Raw genomic sequence first — 20,103 nt, forward strand, 5'->3', positions numbered from 1 at the left:
ACCTCTCTCTCACCTCCCATACCTGATCTTGCCCCTCTTTTCCCCTCTCCCTCTCCTCTCCTACCCAGGTCCCTCCCTCCCCCTGCCTCCCTCCAGTGATTATTTTCTCCCCCTTCTAAGTGAGTTGAAGCATCCTTGCTTGGGCCTTCCTTCTTGTTTAACTTCTTAGGGTCTGTGGGATGTGTCATGGACAGTCTGAACTTTTGGCTGATATCCACTTATCAGTGTGAACATTCCATGCATGTCCTTTTGGGTCTGGGTTACCTCACTCAGGGTGATATTTTCTAGTTCCATCCATTTGCCTGTAAAATTCATGATGTCCTTGTTTTTAATAGCTGGATAGTATTCCATTGTGTAAATGAACTACATTTTCTGTATTCATTCAATTGAGGGAAATCTGTCTTGCTTCTAGTTTCTGACTATTACAGATAAGGCTGCTATGAACATAGTGAAGCATATGCCCTTGTGGTAGGGTGGAATATAGCAAGAGTGGTATAGTTGTATCTTTAGGTAGAACTATTTCCACTTTTGGAGGAAACACCAGATTGATTTCCAGAGTAGTTGTACTAGTTTTCAATCCCACCAGCTATGGAGGAGTGTTCCGCTTTCTCCACATCCTTGCCAGCATCTGCTGTCACCTGACATTTTGATCTTATCCATTCTGACCGGTGTGAGGTGGAATCTCAGGGTTGTTTTGATTGGCCTTTCCCTGATGCTAAGGATGTTGAACATTTCTTTAAGTGGTTCTTAGCCATTTGAGATTCCTCTGTTGAGAAATCTCTGTTTAGCTCTGTGCCCCATTTTTTAATTGAGTTATTTGGGCTTTTGGAGTTTAACTTGAGTTCTTTATATATTTTGAATGCTAACCCTCTATTGGATGTAGGGTTCGTGAAGATCTTTTCCCAATCTATAGGCTGCCATTTTGTCCTCATTTTTGTAAGAAATTTTGGTATCTTGTCACTTTGCTAAAAGTGTTGACCATTTAGGGTTTGATGGAATTATTGGACTCTATGATGTATCCTATCTGTGCTGGTTAGTTTTTGTAAACTTAACATAAACATATCCAAGAAGATGAAATCTTAACTGAGAAAAGGCCTTCATAAGATCGGCCTGTAGGCAAGTCAGTTAGAACATTGGCTTGATTAATGATTGAAGTGGGAGGGCCTCATTCACTCTTGATGACAGCATCCCTGGACAGGTGGCCCTGCAGGTTATATGAAATCAGGCAGAACAAGCCTCTGGATGCAAGCCATTAGGCAGTATTCCTCCATAATCTCTGCCTTAGTTTCTGCCTTGAGTTCCTGCTCTGACTTCCTTCCATGATTGACTGTGATATAGAAGGTCACGGTATTCTATCAGAACACTAAAAACTCTAAGACACTATCATATCATCTGCAAATAAAGGTCACTTGATGTCTTTTCCTCTTTGAATCCTCTAATTTTCTTATATTGCCTTATGGCTCTAGCTAGGGTTTCAGGTACTGTATTAAAAAGGAGTAGGAATAGTGACACCTTTGTCTTTTTTCTGAGTTTAATGGAATTACTTGTAGAGTTTCTCAATTTAGGGTAATGTAGACTGTGAGGTTTTATCCCATAGGTATATAATCTTTACTATACATTGTTGATTTGTTTAAGTTAAACCATCCCTAAATCTCAGAATAAAGTCAACATGATGGTCAATATGCTGGTTAGTTTTGTCAACTTGACACAAACTGGAGTCATTTGGGAAGGGGAAAACATGACAGAGAAGATGCTTCCATCAAATCGGCCCATGCGCAAGACTGGGGCATTGTCTTGATTAATGGTTGATGTGAGTGGGCCCAGTCCACTGTGGGCAGAGTTAGCAGGGGAAGATCCTCCTGAACTGCATGAAACAAAGCTGGGAGATTCTCTGGGAACAAGCCAGTAAGCAGATTTCCTCCATGGCCTCTGCTGCAGTTCCTGTACCTAGGTTCATGCATTAAGGACCTGACCTGACTTCCCCTCACAATGGACTGTAACCCATAAGGGGAAATAAATATTTCCTCCCTAGGGTTTCTTTTTTTCATGGTGTTTTCTGCAGCAACATGAAAGTAAGCCAAATCAATGTATATTTTTGCTCATGTGTGTGTGTGTGTGTGTGTGTGTGTGTGTGTGTTTGACTTGTTGCATCTATATTCACCAGGCATATTGTCTACTCTACATCTTTTTTGTATGTTAACTTGACTTTGGAATTGGAGCAATGGAAGCTTTACAGAGAACATTTAGAAATGATTCTTTCACTTCCAATTTTTTAATAATTTGAGAAACACTGGGTTTTAGTTCCTTGAAAGTGTGGTTGTGGTAGAACTATGTTCTCAAGCCATGTACATGGACCTTTTTCTTTTATCTGAAGGCTTTTTGTGATTCTTTTCATCTCTTTATTTTTATGATCTGTTTAAATTGTCAATATCCTCTTGGCTTAATTTTGATGCTTCAGATGTATCCAGAAATCCATTGGTTTCTCTTAGGCTTTTCAACTTAATTAAGCATAGATGTTTTCAAATCCTGCTGTAATGATCCCCTACCAATCTATACTTTTATTAATTCTGGTCTTGTCTTTCTTTGTTTTGATTAATTTGGTTAAGGTTCTGCCATTTTTATTCATCTTTTTGTAGAACTAGCTCTTAATTTCATTTAATCAATTGTTTTTGTTGTTGCTTTTGTTTATATTTTCTTATTTTTTGACTTGGTATTGTTCCTTCCTATCCAGTGGCTTTGGGTTTGGTTTATTATTCATTTTTCTAAACACTTTAGATACATCTTTAGGGTGTTTATTTGTGCTTCATTTAATTTTTTTCCTATCAAACTATTTTTATTATCACATTGTATCTTTTTTTTTAATTTTTTATTCGGTATATTTTTTATTTACATTTCAAATGATTTCCCCTTTCCTAGCCCCCCCACTCCCAAAAAGTCCCATAAGCCCCCTTCTCTCCCCCTGTCCTTCCACCCACCCCTTCCCACTTCCCCGTTCTGGTTTTGCTGAATACTGCTTCATTGAGTCTTTCCAGAACAAGGGGCCACTCTTCCTTTCTTCTTGTACCTCATTTGATGTGTAGATTATGTTTTGGGTAATCCAGGTTTCTAGGTTAATATCCATTTATTAGTGAGTGCATACCATGATTCATCTTTTGAGTCTGGGTTACCTCACTTAGTATGATGTTCTCTAGGTCCATCCATTTGCCTAAGAATTTCATGAATTCATTGTTTCTAGTGGCTGAATAGTACTCCATTGTGTAGATATACCACATTTTTTGCATCCACTCTTCTGTTGAGGGATACCTGGGTTCTTTCCAGCATCTGGCAATTATAAATAGGGCTGCTATGAACATAGTAGAGCATGTATCCTTATTACATGGTGGGGAATCCTCTGGGTATATGCCCAGGAGTGGTATAGCAGGATCTTCTGGAAGTGAGGTGCCCAGTTTTCGGAGGAACCGCCAGACTGATTTCCAGAGTGGTTGTACCAATTTGCAACCCCACCAGCAGTGGAGGAGTGTTCCTCTTTCTTCACATCCTCTCCAACACCTGCTGTCTCCTGAATTTTTAATCTTAGCCATTCTGACTGGTGTAAGGTGAAATCTCAGGGTTGTTTTGATTTGCATTTCCCTAATGACCAATGAAGTTGAGCATTTTTTAAGATGCTTCTCTGCCCTCTGATGTTCTTCAGGTGAGAATCAGATCACTATGGAGTAAAAGTGGTCTTCAATAGCAACAAAAACAACAGAAAACCCACATACACATGGAAATTGAACAATATTCTACTCAATGATACCTTGGCCAAGGAAGAAATAAAGAAAGAAATTAAAGACTTTTTAGAACACAATGAAAATGAAGACACAACATACCCAAATCTATGGGACACAATGAAAGCAGTGCTAAGAGGAAAACTCATAGCCCTGAGTGCCTCCAAAAAGAAAATGGAGAGAGCATACATTACCAGCTTAATGACACACCTGAAAGCCCTGGAACAAAAGGAAGCTATTTCACCCAGGAGGAGTAGAAGGCAGGAAATCATCAAACTCAAGGCTGAAATCAATCAAGTAGAAACAAAGAGAACCATACAAAGAATCAACAAAACCATTTAATTTTTTAAAAATATATGTACTTAGCACAATGAATTTCTCTCATAAAAATACTTTCAATGTGTCACAGAGCTTTTGACATCTTGGGTTTTTCTATTTATTTATTTCCAGGAATTTAAAAAATTATCTTTTTAATTACATCATTCTTTAGTATTATATAATCTCAATGAATCTGCATAATTTCTAAATAATCCTTTACTATTGATTTTGAGTTAATTGAATCATGGTCAGGGAAGACACATGGAGATACTCCAAACTCTTTTTTTCCTGAGATTTACTTTATATTACAGCATGGGATATAGTTTATAAAAATATCTATGAGCTGCTGAGAAGAATGCATATGATATGATGTTTAGGCAAAACATTCTTTAGATGTCTGTCAGTTCCATTTGATCTATGATAGCATGTAACTCCAAGCTCAGTACATACATATCTAGAATTGCAACTTCTTCTTGGTCAATCACCCTGCGATCAGAATGAAGTATCTTCTAGTGCTAGCTAAAGGCAGATTCTTAGTTGAGAAAATAATTTCATAGGATTAGGCTGTGGTCACATCTTTAAGGCATTTTCTAGATTGGTAAATAATGTGGGTGAAGCCAGATCACTGTGGATACGGCCACCCCGAGCAGGTTCTGGGAGATATAAGAACGTAGTCTGAGTAAGCCAAGAGTGGGAAAGACAGCAGCAGCAGTAGCAGCAGCAGAAACAGCAGCAGCAGCAGCAGCAGCAGCTTGAGTTCCTGCCCCAACATCCTCTGTGGACTGTGATGTGGAAGTGTAAGGGAAATAAACTGTCTTCTCCCCAGCTTGCTTTTGGTCATGGTGTTTAATCTCAGCCATAGAAAACCTAACTATAAACATTGAACAATGACTAATGAAAGGAAAAGAGACCTTGAATATGAGAGGTAAAAGGGAGGGGTGTGTGGGAGGGGTTTTAAGGGAGGAAAGAGAAAGAAAAAATGTTATATTATAATCTCAAATATAGAAACACACCCTCAAATTCAACCTAAAGAGACATTGATTGTGATTAAAAACTAATGTGTTGATTAAACTGTGATTTTGTCTCAAATGTGCTTATTTTAAAACATTGCCATAAGCAGGGAAGAATGAGAACTTTAAAAGTTCTATCTTCTTTTATTCTTTGAGTATGCTATACATTTATACAACTAAATTTGATCATATCCAGCCACCTTTTCTCCCTTCCAACTGTCCTTGGATTTCTACAACATGTCTACCTTCTTCCTCCCAATCACACGTGTCCTCCCACCTCCATTTTTTTTCAAATAACTCATTATTGCTGCCCATTTATGCATGGGTATGTGGCCATCCAACAGAGCGTGGATGACTTTGATGTCAGAATTCTCCTTGACTTCTCTGATCTAATGGATGAAAATTGAGATGCAGGTAGCAGAACGTTGTCATCACTTGAGTATCAGGACACTCCCTACAGTGTTCAGAAAATTGTGCAGAATATGTGTTTCCCACTGTGAAATTGGGCTTGAATGAGAATCGTACCTCTCAGATGGCTGATAGCACGTGTTTGCAAACAGAAAATACACCCTGGAATAGCTGAGCATGCCATATTTGCCATGGCGACACTTGCAGCTTTGATGAAACAATGTTGTCCTGGGAGCTGTCACCTGCATTGTAGCTTCACAATAGACAACAGCCAAGAGAGTTTCCTTTTCAAAGACTAGATCAAATTTTAAGAAAATTTATGTCATTTCTTTATTTGTGTAAGAATACTTATTCTTTCTGGTAACAGAGAACTGAAATTTGGAGAAAGGAAGTCCCCTCTTGCTAAGATTACCTTTGATTGCCTTGCTTTTAAAATTATGGAAATCATTGTTAATATTTTGCCCTTTCTCATAATTGGACATGCTTGATTGCTTCTAATATATATTTAAATCTACATTGTATATGTTGTTATAATAAACATAGTAATTTCCACCTGAATGTACTTAAACTATGCGGCAGAGCTTTGCCATCTGCAAACCCAGTAAGTTTGCTATTGCTATCGTGTGCTGTTAGTGTCAGGATTGGTGTATATGTTTGTGGATTTAAGTCGATGCCTCTTGGTTTTTACTTCGAAAAGTATATGCATACAGAGCATGCTTTGAGCAACTTGCATCCAGGTTGTGTAGAGCCACAGTCTCTTTTCATCTTCCTCCAAATTTTGACCATGAGAGGCAGCGGGTTTGCTTCCATCTTCTATCATTGTTAGCTAATATTCCCAACAGATACTCCAAGGAATTACCTAGTGCATTTTATTTGAGGTCCTTTCAAAATTCAAAATTCTCTCAAGAGAAGATAGATAGAAGGAATAGTCAAAAGACACGTCCATTCCAGTTTGGGAAAATACTGGCTATATTTTCACCACTCGGTTTTCTTGCTCACAAACGTTACCAATAAAACCCAGCTGGTTCAAATTTTGTCTGCAGATCTGAAACCCAGCGAATCTGGCTTGGCTTCTTATTTTGCAGAAAATGTTTCACACGGCTCAAATCTGGAAATACTGAAGTATACAAACCCTCAACAGAAACAACAGGAGAACATCTGTCTCTAGCCTTCACTTTTTCCCCCAGCTTTGCTCTTAAAGGCTTAGGTGTTGTTAGGGGAGAAGGAAAAGTCTGCCACCAGGCATGAGATGGTGTATGAATCATCCATGACTACCTTGGCTGTGTGCTTATGCCAAAAAAGAAAGATTAAAGACTTGCCACTGATGAGTGAGACAGCTCACATTTTGGCACCACTATAGAGGACAGAAACATTTAAGATCACGGAAGAATATAAAGAAACAAACCAAAACAACATTGTTGCAATTTGAACAATAACAGTCTTTATTATGTGAAGGCACTGTGCTATCTTTTCCATTTTCCTGCCTATGCTTTCATTGGCTTCATTCAGTCCCCTCATTGCCTGTAATTGGGAATGGAGTTCATGCCAAGTCTGCATAAAATAAGCAATCTTTCCTCTATACTTTCTGCACATCGGGGTTGTGTATGTGAAGTCATAAAAGCCATTTATTATGAGTGTGTGTATCCCTGGCTTAAAAGACAAGTATTCATGAGACAGCAACATAATAGCCTCAGATTCTTCCCATAAAATACCACATGTGGGCATTTACCAGTTACTGCTCTGGCACCTACACTCTGGGATATTATCTTAGATGGGGAAGTTCTACAGAAAAGGATGTTTTGTACTTATACAAATTAAGCCTCTTTGATGAGGCCAGTAAGCAACAAGTAAAGCTTTCCTAGGAATCCACTGGTAGTGTCAAAAAGTTTATCTTCTGTCAGTATCAGGCTTTCCAAAATTTTCTCTTGGAGTCGTTTTCATGAGCCCATTAAAATCCTTACAACATTAAGAAAATTGGAAGAATATTCAAAAATCACTCTGTTGTCTTGTAAGCTGTAAAGCACTCAAACAGCTTTTTTTCTTCTCATTCGTTATTCTCAACCAATCAGCTTTCAAACTAGGTAAAACAGTGTGGAATGATAGAAACTTGCATCAAGACCTGTTTAAGTTCTCAGTGATGCCTCAACGGTTTGCCTCTATAACACTGACACCTTTTCTTCATCTCTTTCCTTTCTATTCCTCCAGTTAGGGTGAGAAGGATACTTTGGTTGGTTGATTGGTTGGTTGGTTGGTTGGTTGGTTGGTTGGTTGGTTTTTGTTTTGGGTTTGTATCAAGGCTGCCTAACCTTCCCCACCAGCAGTAAGTACTCTTTGAGTTTATAAAAGTTGGGTTTATATTCTATTGTTATATCACCACCTGAGTTTGGTGGATAAAAACTCCCCAGAGGCATGTGATAAGGACTTTCAAAACAACTCTAGATTTCACTTGTTTCTGATGATGTCTATTTTGGTTGAGAGGCAAGGCACTCTGACAAGTGGGAGGCCACACAAATCAGTTGGCCAGGCTTGTTTCAAGGGGCAAGTTGCTGTACTGCTCCACTGTGATGTCTTCTGGGTTCTACAAATGATTTTTTTTTCCTGGTGGTATTGTAAGTATCTAGGTCGCCATAAGTCAGCTCCTTCGTCTTCAGTTACTCTGTTTCTAGTACAGCCCACAGTCTAAACCTTACAAGAGCATTCTGTCTAAGCTACATATGGTAGCTATTACCTTGAAAATGTACAAGAAGCATATGTCTACAGCCTTAATAGCTACTCCCAACACTTCTCCATGACTGCTTTGATCCAGTCAGTTTCTCTTGCCCATTCCATTCCAGCACGTTTTTCCTACAATGGACACACTGTATCTTTTAATTGTTTTAGTTTTTAAAATATGGCCATGGAGCTACCTGAAAAGAACTTTCAACTGAGTGCCATCTCCTGATTCAGTGCTGCCTTAGCTGTTATAGTTCCTGATTACATGTCAAACAGTATATTGCTTGACTCCTGCATCTAAGAAACCTAAACCTACACTTTTTCCCTGTCTCTCCCCATACCCTCTGTCTTATTAAGAATTTCAATTTCACTAACTTACCATAATTAAAGACTTCTATGGCTTACAATTTCTCTTTTTCTAATATTTTATTTTTGTGACATTCATATTTGAAACACACACATGCACATACACACACACACACACACACACACACACACACATATATATATATATATATATATATATATATATATATATATATATATATATATTCCCTCTTCCCCTGGTACCTCCAACCCTTCCAATGACCTTTCTCAAATTCTCTCTCTCAAAAAATGAGAAAAACTATGGAGTCTACTTTATGCCTATACCCCACAAAATCATTTGCATGCTCTGCTTTGTTTAATCGTCATTATTAGCTTAAAAGCATTATCTTGTTTTAGTATAATAATAAACTGGGTACAGAAGACTTTAAAAAAAATAAAACTTAGTCCAAGCCAAACAATTAGGAAATTAGAAGGAGGTCTTAAAGCCATGGTAAGGCACCAATGGCGGACCTTCCTCTATAACAATACCCATGCCTCATGAGCTCTGTGGTCTACAGTGCTGTGACTTATTTTTATTGCTAATTATCATTATATCTTTGTAGAATTATATAAAGTAAGAGGCTTTGCAAAGAAGATAAGACCTCATAATACAATCTGAAGTATTTGTGAACAACCACAATGTGGTTCTGACTGGAGGTGTTTGTTTCAAACCTTTAATGCTTGTATTTGTATTACCATCACAATTAAACATGTTCTATAAAGTAACCTGTAGAAATGAATCTAAAAACTGACTGTCCAGATTTCTCATTGTCTAAATGTACTGCACTCATTTTCTCCATCCGAAGTTAATTCTGCCTGCGTACTGAACTTCTCCCTTTTCCTGTTGTAGCTGTGCGTAGACTATACCTTGTGAGTGTGCATGAGGCATGGAAGTGACTTAGGTTAGAGCCTTTAAGTGCTGAAAGTTCAGTATTTAAGATTAAACTGTTTACCTAAAGAGTTCCTGGGCCTCTCTGTGCATCCCATGTTTGGGATAGAGATTGATTTTCTTTTTGCTTTCTTTCAAGTCTTCAGCTAAATACTCTTTAAGGGCCAGCTATATGGCTCAGCATGCAAAAGCGCTTGCTGCTTCAGTTTAGTGATCTGAGTTTGATCCCTGTAACCCACATATAGTTTGAAGGAGAGAACAGGCTCTACAAAGTGATGCTCTCATTTCCATATACATACTGTGGCTCATGTTCCTGCACAAACACACACACATACACACACACACACGCACATGCACACGCACACGCACACACACACATGCACACAGGCACGCACAAGCACACTCACATGTGCACATGAATACAAATGGTTTCCTATACAAAGAATGTCAGGTCCATAAAGGTATCTCGATTGCACACTATTTTTTTTAGAATTATTATTTATTTATTTATTCATTTATTTGTGTATTTTATGTACACTATAGCTGTCCTCAAAGACACCAGAAGAGAGCATCATATCCTATTACAGATGGTTGTGAGTCAACATGTGGTTGCTGGGAATTGAACTCAGGACCTCTGGAAGAGCACTCTGGGCTCCTAACTGCTGAGCCATATCTCCAGCCCAATACTACAGTTCAGATGGCTGTAAGCCATCGAGCAGTGGCTGGGATTTGAACAGGGGACCTTTGGATCCATAGTCAGTGCTTTTAGCTGCTGAACCACCATTCCAGCACTTGATCGCACAAATTTTCTCTCTCACTTACCTTGTGTATTTTGCTGTTTGCATATCCTAAGTAATATAGCACTCTTATTGAAATGCTGCTTATTTGTACCTTTTTGAATCAGTGCATGAGTTTTATTTAGTGTGCTAATGCAAAGTTAAACTGTTCTGTATATTGCATGTTTACAGAAAATAAGGCCCTGCATTTTATAACATAAACACTCCATGTCTCATCCCTTTCATGGAAATTAGAAGTTCAAAGCCCTTAATTACATAATACAATTTAGCATATAATGGACACCTTGAGTAGGACACCATAGACAGCTGCAGCATTCTAGCTTTAATTATATTTAAATGTAGATATGTGTGTGTATGTGCATGATCATGTGTGGGAATGAAAAGGCATGTGAAAATCAGTCAGCCTCGGGAGTCACTCCTCAGAAGTCATCTACCTTGTTGAGGTTTTCTTTTTGCTTTTTTTAAGTATTTCTTTCATTATTAGTTTTACGTACAATACTCAAGACGAGTCAGCCACTGGGAGATCTGAGACTTGCAAGTTCACCAAGGATGGCCAGCATGAAAGTCCCAGGCATTTTTGCTCCTGCTTCCCCATTGGAAGTTCATTAGGTTACCACCACGCCTGGGTTTTTATGTGGGTACTGGAGGGAGAGCTCAGGTCCTTGTGACTGCACAGGAAGCACTTGGCTGACAGAGCTGTGACAGCAGTTTTTAAGTTAATTATTGCTTCTGTGCTAGTGAGAGGTGGACAGCCATGTAGTTCTCGGTGGCTGCCTGACCAGGGATGTCTCCATGTTCCCTAATGGTAATATGGACGAAGGACATTGACCCTGACCCAGCAGCTGTGTAGCCATGAACCCAGATATAATCTTCAGCAGCAGTTCCAGCAGTCTGGGAGTTCTCCAGGGCCCCAGATGGCTACTCACAACAGGACACTGCTCTCTACCCTCGAGTCTCCAGTTGCATCTCTCTTCATAACGCTTGACTGATTCCACTTCTCTTTCTGTCCCATCTGCCCACCACATACTCTTACATTGTAGATCCTGCTGCAGGCTAGCCACGAGGCTGGTGGCTTCAGGCTGATATCCTCCAGCAAGCAGGTGCCTATGCTCTGCCTCTTTGGTGTGCAGGTCTGTTGGTGGCATGGCTGTCTGCTGGTCTCTGTTTTCCTCAACCCACACTATGCCACATGGGGGTAAGCGGGGCTCTGCACGTCTATGCCCCACCCATGCCATGAGGCAGAAGGCAGATCTGTGGGCATCTTTTCCCACCTGCACCTGTTGGCATGGTGGAACAAATGTCTCTGTCTGTCTTCCTCCTACGCTCTGCTGCCTGGATTAGATTTGATTTTTGATGTGTCCTAGGCAGGAAGCTTTGACCACCAAGCTAGGTATCAAGCTAGGACCGTCATCTGCTCTGTCCCTCACTGATATAAGTCTAAGACTACCAACAAGGCATCTCTTTGCCCATTGCCGGGGGAAGAGAGAATGTTAATTTTAACTAATGTGTTCTAGTATATTATATGAACACACACACACACACACACACACACAGAGAGAGAGAGAGAGAGAGAGAGAGAGTCCTATAACTGCACATGATTTGTTATCTTAGAACAGATTTTTTTTCAACCATTTTCTTTTGGCACATTATACTTTCTTAGTATGTAAAGGTCAGCAGACCTATGTTGCATGGGAAATAGCTTGAAAACACTGCCTCCTAATAGTCTTTTAAAATACTGTGCCTTTTGAAGTCAGGTTTCTGAAATAGATGACCATAGATCCCCTTCAGTAAAATGCCTCAGGAAGATTTCTTCAAGAAGATGCCCAACGATTGGGCACTTGAAAGAGAAGTCTACTTTAGCAAGAGTTGAGTAAATGTCAAGTGACCCAGAAATAAATGCCATGTGCTTGATAAAGAAGGAAGGGAAGAAGGAAGCAAGGGATGGAGGGACGGAAGAAGGAAGGGTTATAACAAAATAGGCAGGGACAAATAGTACTGAAATAGATCCATAGATTAATCATCAGGATTTTATCTTCTTTGTGATTTAGTTATTGTTTCTACCTCCATTTATAGATCCTGGATGGTTTTGTTAAATTTCTTCACCTATTTTGTTGGGTTTTCCTGTAGTTCTTTAAGGGCTTCTCCCTGTTTACTTGTGTTCTCCTGTATTTATTTAAGGGAGTTATTTATGTCCTTCTTGAAGCCCTCTATCAGCATCATGAGCTGTGATTCTAAATCTAATTCTTGCTTTTCTGGTGTGTTGGGGTATCCAGGACTTGATGTTGTGGGTGAACTGGGTTTGGATGGTGCCATGTTGCTTTGATTTCTGTTAGTAACGTTTCTACCTTTGCCTTTTGCCATCTGGTTATCTCTGGTATTAGTTGGTCCTGCTGTCTCTGGCTAGAGCTTGTCCCTCCTATGTGCCTGTCTCAGCACCCCTGGGTGAGCGGCTCTCCCCTGGCACAGAGTGCTATGGTGCTGCCCAGATCCTGGGTGCAGGTGGTGCCCTGGCAGACTGTGTCCCAAGTGATCTTACATTCAGGTGTTCTCTGCATTCCTAGCTGCACCCATCTGCTCAGTCACAGAAGCAAAGATGGAGGCCTCACCTCTAAACACCAGACTCCCTCTAAATGCAGGACTCTCTGCAGGGCAGATGTCCCCTGGCAGGATAGGTGCACTGATGGAATGGAGGAACTCCATCAGGATTTTATCTTCTTAAAGAAAAAAAGCCAGTGAAAATAATACACACCACCACGGAGTGGGGGGGGGATATACATACATACATACATACATACATACATACACACATACACACATATGTATGTATGTATGTATGTATGTATGTATGTATGTATGTATGTAGTTTTTGACCTAGCCACAAAGAAGCATGCCTTTCAGAGTAGAAAGGCAAGTAACATCTAGAACTACTATATCCTCAGAGATGCTCAAGAAGACATAAGTGCCCAGAGAAGCCAGCAGTAGTCTTTCAGGATGGCAAAGGCACAACAGCTAAAACTGAAGGTTTGTAGATTGTGAAGTGGGGAGGAGAATGGTCAGTGTGGAGGAGCTAGAACAGTCAAAGGAAAACAGCCAGGTTCCAGGTCTGGCAGAAGGGGGCGCCAGCGTGTTTAGAGACTTTCCTCTGTAGGAAGCCATTTATCAGGGGCTTCCTGAAAAGCGTGGTATCTTTTAAACACATTGAAATAATCACTTGTGTAAAGAAGGAATCTTCTTCAATTTCCAAACCCAAAGCTTCAAATTGCTGCCTTCTGTCTCCCTTGCCCATATGCAAGGCTCAGTACGTTATCTCATAAAGCGAGATCTTTTTTTTCTAATCCTGGTTTGTAGGAAAAAGGTTTCCATAATTTAGCTGATCAAACATGGCAAGGACAAGGTTTTAAAGTTTTAGCATTTGTACTTTCATACAAATCATTGGACTTATAAAACCGATGGCCTAGAACTGGATTTCTGTGATTTAATATAATATGAAACAAAGTATAACAATTTGATAAAGTCAATGTGTAATTTTAAATACTTCAATATCATTTTTTAAAATATTTTCTTTCAGATTACCCAACTCCTAATGTCAAAGATATTTCCTCATATGAAAGAAAGAATTCAAAAGAATTTACTCTGACTGGATTCAATTCTCCCTTCAATGGTCAGTCAAAAACTCTATGAAAATAATGCTTGGTGTCACTAAAAATACAGTGAATTAACAAAATTATTTTATTTTTTGAGATCATAATATAATCACATCATCTCAGCTTCTCTTTTCTTCCTCTAAACCTTACCCCTTCTTTCTCTCTTTAAAATTCATAGCCACTTTATTTATTGTCATATATATTTAAGTATATGTGCATATATTACTAATATTCTCAGTCTCTATGTTACATGTGTGTATGTTGTGTATATATTATGTTTAGTACTGGCCATTTGGTATGGGGTAGACAATCCATGTGCCCCTCCCTGAAGATGAACAATTCTGCAGCTCTTAACATTCCTCCGTTGCCTGTAGTTCTTCACGTAGGGTTGAAGTCTCCTGGGCTTCTGCCAATCTACGTTAACATGTCGAATTAATTTCTAATCTTTCCTTCCCAGGAGAACTAATCTATGTTGTTGTGTGCATGGTAGTTACCTGTGGAATTCTTTTCTTGGTGATGCTCAGGTTAAGGTAGGTGAATGCAACTCCGAAGGGAGGGAGTGGACAAAATCAGGAACTTGGATTGAAGGTTAAATACAGCTTTATGCGGGATACATCTATGGACTTTCAGTCTTCTATGCAAGGGAAAGAAAATGTGACCACAGGGGATTAGTTTTATGTTGCATTTGTAGATACATATGGATTAAGGGTTCCTTCCAGTTTTAATGTTTAGCAATCTATTGCCTGAATTTCCCTACAACAAACTGAATTGTGTTGATATCAGTTCACTTATTTAGAAAACTGATCAACTCACATAAGTCATGTATTGTATGATTCAATTACATTTACCTGAACACATATCACTGTGGCTTCTTATACATTGATAAGTTTTGCTCAAGTTTTAAAAACTATTTATTGAAACACATATTAAATTAGGCCTCATGCCTATCCATCAAAAGAGTGCGATTGACTGTACTCTTTGCAAATCCTTTCCCTTACCTTAGATGCACTCATTGCCAGAATGTGGTGATTTCTATAGTTTTAAATCCCTGGATTTTAAAATATTTTAATTTCTCTAGTATTGAAAAAATAGATAACCTGCTTACTTTTAATTGAAAAGGACAACATTATATAAAGTATCATGTCCACTTGCCCAATCATTATACCATGTATGCCTATGTATGTTTAAGTGAATAGCATATATCTTTGTATGTGTTTCTCTTTGACAACTGATTACAAATGAAAGTTTGCTCAGTCAACTGCACAGTACATATACATATATAGCCGCCCCAGAAGCAAGCTAAGAAATCTAATTACAGGACTTGACCACGAGACAGGAGGCAGGTATTATAAAAAAACAAACAAAGAAACAAAAAACCCTGAAGTGATGATGTAAACAGCTACAGCAAGGGGCCAGTATATGATGAACGGATGCTCTGCCTAAGGACACTCAAATTCACTTATTTTTAAATGAAACAACAGTTTCATTTTTAAAATGTATATCTGCTTCTTGGCTTCAATGCTTCTAAATGTTTAACATTTTCTAAGCATTTAATTTAACATCTACCAAAGCCAGTACCAATGTTAGAACAATGTTAGAAACATGTTAGAAAACAATGTTAGAGGTTAACATCGGATAAATGGGCTCAAGAGGCCTCACATACAAAACAACACCACACATAGACAATATGTTGAAGTTCCCCATGAATTCGACATGTTTACCTCTTTTTTTTTTGGTTGAACAAAAATGTACATTTATTTTATTAAAGGACAGAAAGTGTTATTATTATTATACACAAAATCTTGAATTTACTCTAATGTGTTTGCTGATTTGTTCTTTGGTTTTTGTGGCACTGGAGATTGAACTTAAATAGTCCCCTGTATGTTAGGCAAAAGCTCTACTGCTGGGTCATAGATTTGCTTGTAGTGCATAAATTTAAGATAAACTATTCATACTATTAAGTAAAAATTATCTACATAATTTTAAACTTACTGTGTTATGTAGTAAGACCCAGATTTTTTTTTAAAAAAAATGCCAAAATCAATGGCATCATGAACAGAACAGAATAAAACATAAATCAGCAAAAAACTTCCTTTACCTATGATCTGGAATTAGAGAATCCTCCTAATGGATCTCAGTCACATATACCCAACAACCAGTATAACCATGTAGATACATACCCTTAATCAATATGAAGAGTTTCACATGTGTTTTGTACAGTTATACTACATTTAAATACCATCGTAAAATAAGTTTTGAGAAGCATATCATTGAAAATATGCTTAATTGAAAGTAGTCCACTAAATAAGATTATTTGGAAACTGCAGTAAAATATATGAAAGTCCTTAGACAGCACGTTCCACTCTTGATGAAGCTCAGGAACTTCATCATTACCACGCTCTCAACAAAGATGCTATCCCTAAATACAAGAATGCACATTTATAAGGATCTGACACTGATGTCTTAATGCCTTTTCTTATTTCCCTATAGGATACCAAGTAAAAAACGAGATCCCTCACCCATCGAAATAGCTGGAGGTGTCATCATTCAGTGAGCCGCAGATCACTATCAACAAGTCTGTGTGGCTAACAAATGGAAAATTACACTTGCCAATAACCAGATTTAAGATAGATTTGACAATATTGGGTCATTATATATAACAATGCCTGATACAGTAAGATAGCATGATGGTCACAGATATGTTTTTGTTTTCTTAAAAATGTTTGAGTAAATACCTGTAGTGGTATCGTAACTAGCTGATAACATTTTCTTTAAAGGCAAGAGGTGTCATGTAAAATGTGACAGTTTTGCTGGAAGACCATCAGTGCACATATCAACTTTTATTCTAATAAGATTCATTATAATAAGTGTGTGCATTTCTCTGAACAATTTTATAGTTTTCCATTAGATTGGTAAAATTAAGATGCTAATGAGAATGTCAAATACATTTGCTATTTGCATATTCTTACTGTCTATTTGTTATACAAGTTGGTAACATTGAACATATTTTGTTAGATGACTGCTTATGAAAATAAAAACCGACATCTTACAAATTTTGTAGTTTAAATAGTCTTGAATTTTGCTTTTCATTTGGTGTGTTAGTATCTGTAAGTATAAAAGTAACTACATTGGGCGAGAAAAGTCAATGTTCACTCCAATAATGATATACCTTTATTTATTTATTTTTGCTGATTAATCATCTTGAATTTAATCATCATGAAATAATAAAAACATACTTAGATTGCTATTTTCTCTAATTTTTTCTATACCACTACTTCGGTCTGGTTTGTCATCAATATAATTGTGTTTGGAAAAACATATTTACCAATTAATGAACATACACTTCACAAATGCATACAATCACGTCGGCATTAATAGTTCAGCAGCTTAAGGTTGGGTTGTCTATATTCACACAAAACATGACTATTTAATAACCCAAGGACACCATGGTAGTAATTAAAGATACATTTACATTTAAAGATCAGATATATTCCTCTTGCTTGGTCTTGTTTTTATTAAAGTGTCTATGTTAAATTAAATTTGAACCTAACACTTGGTTCTGTGTATTTCGGGCAACTGAAAAGCAACGCTTCACATGTGTATGAAGGCAAGTAAGGCTTGGTAAATCACAAATGACTACAAAGGACTGGCCACACAGCCTAGTGGACCTATAAAAGTTGCTGTGAAGAGAGTGCAGGCATTCCATCTTTCAGCTATCGCTCTCTAGTGAAGACTTGCTAATGTCTAAGTGGAAGCACCTCTCCGGAAAGAAATGTTCTAAAAAGTTAATACAAATAAATGATAAGTAGAAGATGCCTTCTTTTTATTTTCCAAAATATTTCACAATGATAAGCCTAATAAAGCTAAGAATAAAATCTCCAGGACAGTGTCTGCAATTCTTTTTGCACTCCTCTCAGACTTGCTTAATCTTTCAGTCTCTACTGGCCTCAGAATTTGAGGTGAGAACATGTAGTGGTAAATCTTTAATGGCTCAATGTTCCCGGAGGCTGTGTGCACATCTCTGTGCCTGCCCGAGTTCTGGATTCTTGAATGTAAGCAGCATTTTTTTTTTATATGCCCTAAGCTAGCTCAATGACGGGGCCATTCCTATACCTCCATGTGGCTAACACATTCTTCCCTCCAAAATCTTGAGTTATTTTTTTTAATCTATTCTTTATCTCTGTTACCCCAGACCCAATGGGGGAGTGGCTCCTGGAGCCGCTTTTCTCTGATTCTTACAAGGTAGCTTCTCCGTCTTTCACAGCTCTTTGTTAGCATTCTTTTCCTTCCTTCTTCCCCAGCAATTCCTTTTCCCTGTCTTGCATTTTCTCTCCAGGAATCCTCAAAGTCAGTCACTGGACACTGGGTCTTTATTGAACAGTCAAAGCCAACTGTTGGTAGGGACCCAAAGATGTGCAAATTCTCATGGAAGCACAAATCAAATCCCCAACAAGAACTAACTGAACTGAATGTACTTGAATTTCCCAAGTTATTCCCCAAATGCTTCCTCGAGGCATCAATGTCTGTTTACATCACACCGACTGCACCCCAAGGATAAGCTAGCAGAATGACGGTCTCTGAAGTCTCCCTGGTAGATAAACGTATGCACTTAATCAGATGTTTATAATATTCTATTGTGAAATGTATGCAGTTAATCAAATGTTTATAGCACTCATAGCTTTCTGTAACCTTCTATAAAAACTACCACTGGGCTTTAATAACAAAGGCCTGAAGTGTTATTTAAGAAAGATTGGCAGGTTTAAATATAAACATGCAATTTCATAACATTATGGAAATTTTTCTGTCTCATTCATGAAATTATGTTAGTATATGAAGTATAATATATGATTTTCTGTTGAGTGTAATGGATATCTGGCATTTTCAGTTGCAGCAGAAATAACCGAGACATAATCTGATAAAATATTTTCTAAATCTTTTATATCTAATAGCAGCTATGAAAATTTTCTGAAGTAAAATATCCCTTCTTAAACCTCGTTTGCTTTGGATTCATGCTCTTAGTGCAAATTAAGCATAGTCTTTGATTCACAAGTTAATATTTTTAAATAAAATTGGCATATGTTACAAATAGACATTCTTAAAATGATTACTGTATCATTTATTATGTTCCATGAAATGATATTGATGGAAACTATGTATATAGGGTTGTAAGAATCAAATAGAACCAACATTAAAATATTTTAAGTTGTGGCGGTGGTGCACACCCTTAATCTCAGGGTCAGGAGGCAGAGGCAGGCAGATCTTTGAGTTTGAGCCTAGCCTGATCTACAGAGGGAGTTCTGGGACAGCTGGGGCTACACAGAGAAATCCACTCCATCCCCAGAATTGAATTACGTTGAAATTTCCATGAGCTATATATTCTGTAATTAACTAGTTTTTCATCAACATATTTAGTGATGCCAATACATTTATATATTTAGTGAATATTTAGTTATATGCATTGCATTCTTTTAATCTTTTAAAGCACTGTGATTGTTGATTTTCTGCTGGAACAGAAGAATAGGTAGAAAGACAGAACAATGTTCTAGAAATATCAAATACCCTCAACTATGTTAATGATGTTTTAGATAATAATAACAACTGAATTATTATTGAATAAGGTTATTATTATAGGGGGTTTTAGAAATAGCTCAGTGGTTAATAATACTTGTAGAGGAGATTGATTCAGTTCCAAGAATAGACTTGGCTATTCATAAACATGCATAACTCCAGTTGCTAGGGGATTCAGTGCTCCCTTCTGGCCTCCAAGATTATCTGATATACATGTGGCACACATACAAACATGTATGTATACACCTACTCATACCAACAAAATAAGTAACTCTTAAAAGGATACATGTATGTACATATATATATATATATATATATGTGTGTGTGTGTGTGTGTGTGTGTCTGTGTGTGTTGTCTACATGAATTATATAATTTAATTCTAACAAAATTGTTCATTTTTCTATTGATTTTATTATCGGAGATGAGAACTGGGCCCAAGTTCTTGCATATATTTTTCATCATTTTATGTTTTATATTGTTTTTTATTATTACTTTTAGTTTTGTACAGTCAAGTCATTATCCCCATCCTGGTCCACCCTCCTACACTTCCTCATCCCACTCTTCCTCCCCCTGTTTCCACGAGGGTGTACCTCTGACCCTTGCCAGGCCTCCCCACTCCCTGAG

General features: G+C 37.9%; 1 protein-coding gene across 1 annotated transcript in view; it reads left to right on the top strand.

Moving 5' to 3' along the window:
* The window catches only part of Gfral (GDNF family receptor alpha like), a 53,425-nt gene extending 36,960 nt beyond the window's left edge, over positions 1-16,465 (top strand). The window contains exons 7-9 of the mRNA XM_052189429.1: positions 13,836-13,928; positions 14,369-14,441; positions 16,402-16,465. Of these exons, the coding sequence (XP_052045389.1) occupies positions 13,836-13,928; positions 14,369-14,441; positions 16,402-16,465 (230 nt within the window). The remainder of the gene's footprint in view (positions 1-13,835; positions 13,929-14,368; positions 14,442-16,401) is intronic.
* The last annotated feature ends 3,638 nt before the right edge of the window (positions 16,466-20,103 follow it).

Source organism: Apodemus sylvaticus, chromosome 7, assembly GCF_947179515.1.
Source record: "Apodemus sylvaticus chromosome 7, mApoSyl1.1, whole genome shotgun sequence".
Taxonomy (NCBI): Eukaryota; Metazoa; Chordata; class Mammalia; order Rodentia; family Muridae; genus Apodemus; species Apodemus sylvaticus.